This window comes from Mus musculus, chromosome Y (genome assembly GCF_000001635.26).
Source record: "Mus musculus strain C57BL/6J chromosome Y, GRCm38.p6 C57BL/6J".
Lineage (NCBI taxonomy): Eukaryota > Metazoa > Chordata > Mammalia > Rodentia > Muridae > Mus > Mus musculus.
Window position 1 is genome coordinate 75,539,364 of NC_000087.7, and position 2,187 is coordinate 75,541,550.

The 2,187-nt window shown below is 40.9% G+C and overlaps 1 protein-coding gene across 1 annotated transcript; it reads right to left on the reverse strand.

Moving 5' to 3' along the window:
• Positions 1 to 351: 351 nt before the first annotated feature.
• Gm21111 (predicted gene, 21111) lies at positions 352 to 1,035 on the reverse strand. The gene has a single exon (XM_017318780.1). It carries the CDS (start codon positions 1,033 to 1,035, stop codon positions 352 to 354), a length of 684 nt encoding a protein of 227 aa, XP_017174269.1.
• Between the last annotated feature and the right edge of the window lie 1,152 nt (positions 1,036 to 2,187).

The window sequence follows — 2,187 nt, forward strand, 5'->3', positions numbered from 1 at the left end:
GCCATCCCTGCTCCTCTAAGTCATATCTCCAATTCCTTGCTCACTATGCAGACCACAGAATCTAAGTCCTGTCCATTTTAGCCTGTGTGATATTAGATGTATGCACTGTTCACAGCCTGCGTTGCAACTTTCATCTTCCTTTGATGTTCTTTCTACCATAGTCCATCTCTTCCAACAAAGTGTTCACTAAAAGCATGTCATGTCACACGTATTAATTTTTAGAACAAAACAAATTTTATTGACAAAGATACTGAGGTTGTCAAAGACCCATAGGTACCCAACACAGGAAAACAAACATTTTTTTTTCAATCCTATAAGTTTACATTTCTGTACTTTGTGATTTTTTTCAATTTAAGTGATATTTGACACTAGAGTATAGACATAGATATGGAGGTCACCGAGAAATTTGATAAAGTACACAGTAGGATTGGCTAGAACTTTGTAAACAACCTTCCCGAACTTTTTGGATCCATCATCTCTGGTGTACTGCACCCAGGAACCTATTAAGAAGTCATTGTCATCACCTGATCTCGCCCCAGCCAGAGGGGTCTCTGGAATGATGTGGAGGTTACCTTCCTTGTAGTCATCCAGGAGCTGATAGACGTAGAGGACCGGATCCTTCTTGTAGGAAATGTAAAAATAGTCCTGTAAGAATGGCACCTGGGCTAGCACCATCCCACTCCAGTTGTCCTCAGAGCCATCTTTCCCCTCAAATTTGTGTTGTACCTCTCTGCCAACCAGTGCGCCTGCGAGGTGGACATCCCTCACCTGAGGAAAAACTACTTTGTGAGGCAAGACCTTAAGATTTAAAATCCTCTCATCGCTGTGGAGCTCTTGTCCGTAGACACTGTCAATTCCGTCATACTTCACCAAATAAAGAGAAGGGTTTGTTGGCAGTTGACCTAGAATGATGGCCTTCCAATGGGTGACAGGCTCATTACCTTCCTTCCACCCGTGAGAAATTCTGCAGCCAACAATATTCCCCAGGGCCTGGGAAGAAGGCTTCCTCCTACTCTTCTTCTTGAGTGATGTCATGCTCAGACTCTTCAGATGTATTGTCTTCTACCTGGCTGTAGACCTGTTGTGGTAGATCACACTGTCTTGTGGCTTCCATTCCCTTCAAATATCATACTTGCTCATTGCCTGGGACTGAAGATCTTGCCCGTTTACGCCAGACACAATGCTGTTGCCTCTGTCATATATATGAATTCCTGATGGGCAATGATTATGGGTTGGGAGTGAATGCTGGACCAAGACTCTTCTCTAAGAGAACTTCTGAGCAGGTGAAGAAGATTATGCTAAACAGTTTTGAGCTCCTAAAATTAATTTTATAAAAATAAGAAGTTAATAAGTCAGCCATGGTGGTACACGCATTTAATCCCAGAACTCAGAAGGCAAGGACAGGCAGATTTCTAAATTAGAGACCAGCCTGGTCTACAAAGTGAGTTCCAGGGCAGTCAGTGCTATAGAGAGGAACCCTGTCTCAACAACAACAACAACAACAACATCAAGTAAAAGAAAACAAACGAAAATCAAACGAAAAACAAACAAAACAGAAATACAAACAAAAAAATAACAAAACAAACAATCAAATGGAGAAGTTAATAGGAAGTGGTAGTGACCCATAACTTTAATCATAGTACTCAAGAGGCAGAGTGAGGCAGACCTTAGTGAGAGAAAGACTAGTCTGGTCTACACAGTGAGTTTCCTGACAGCTAAATCTAAACATACAGAAACTCAAATAAAATTAACCAAGCAAGCAAACAAACAACCAAAGAAACAAAGAAACAAGGGAAACAAGGAAATAAAAATAGTGTAATTAACAAGTAATTCTCTAGAGCTCAGAATAACATACTCAGATCAAAATTTATTTCTTCAGACCTGAGTAAATTTGTCTCTGATGAGGATCCTCTCCTTGAATTTCTATGTCAATTTAGGTGGTGCTATGACAATTACCCCCAATGATCAAGAAGAAGAGAAAAAAAAAAAAGGCCAGAGGGGTCACCATGATTCTCTTGTACGCGTAAGCTCTGAGCTAAGTTCTTGCATTCACAAATATCTTCCCAGGGACACAGCACACCACTGTCCTTCTTTATTGTTTCTCCTGACCCAGCTTCAGAATTATTCGATGAAGCCATTGCATCACTGAACTCAAGAACAACTCAAAAACTCGAGGCAATATCAGCC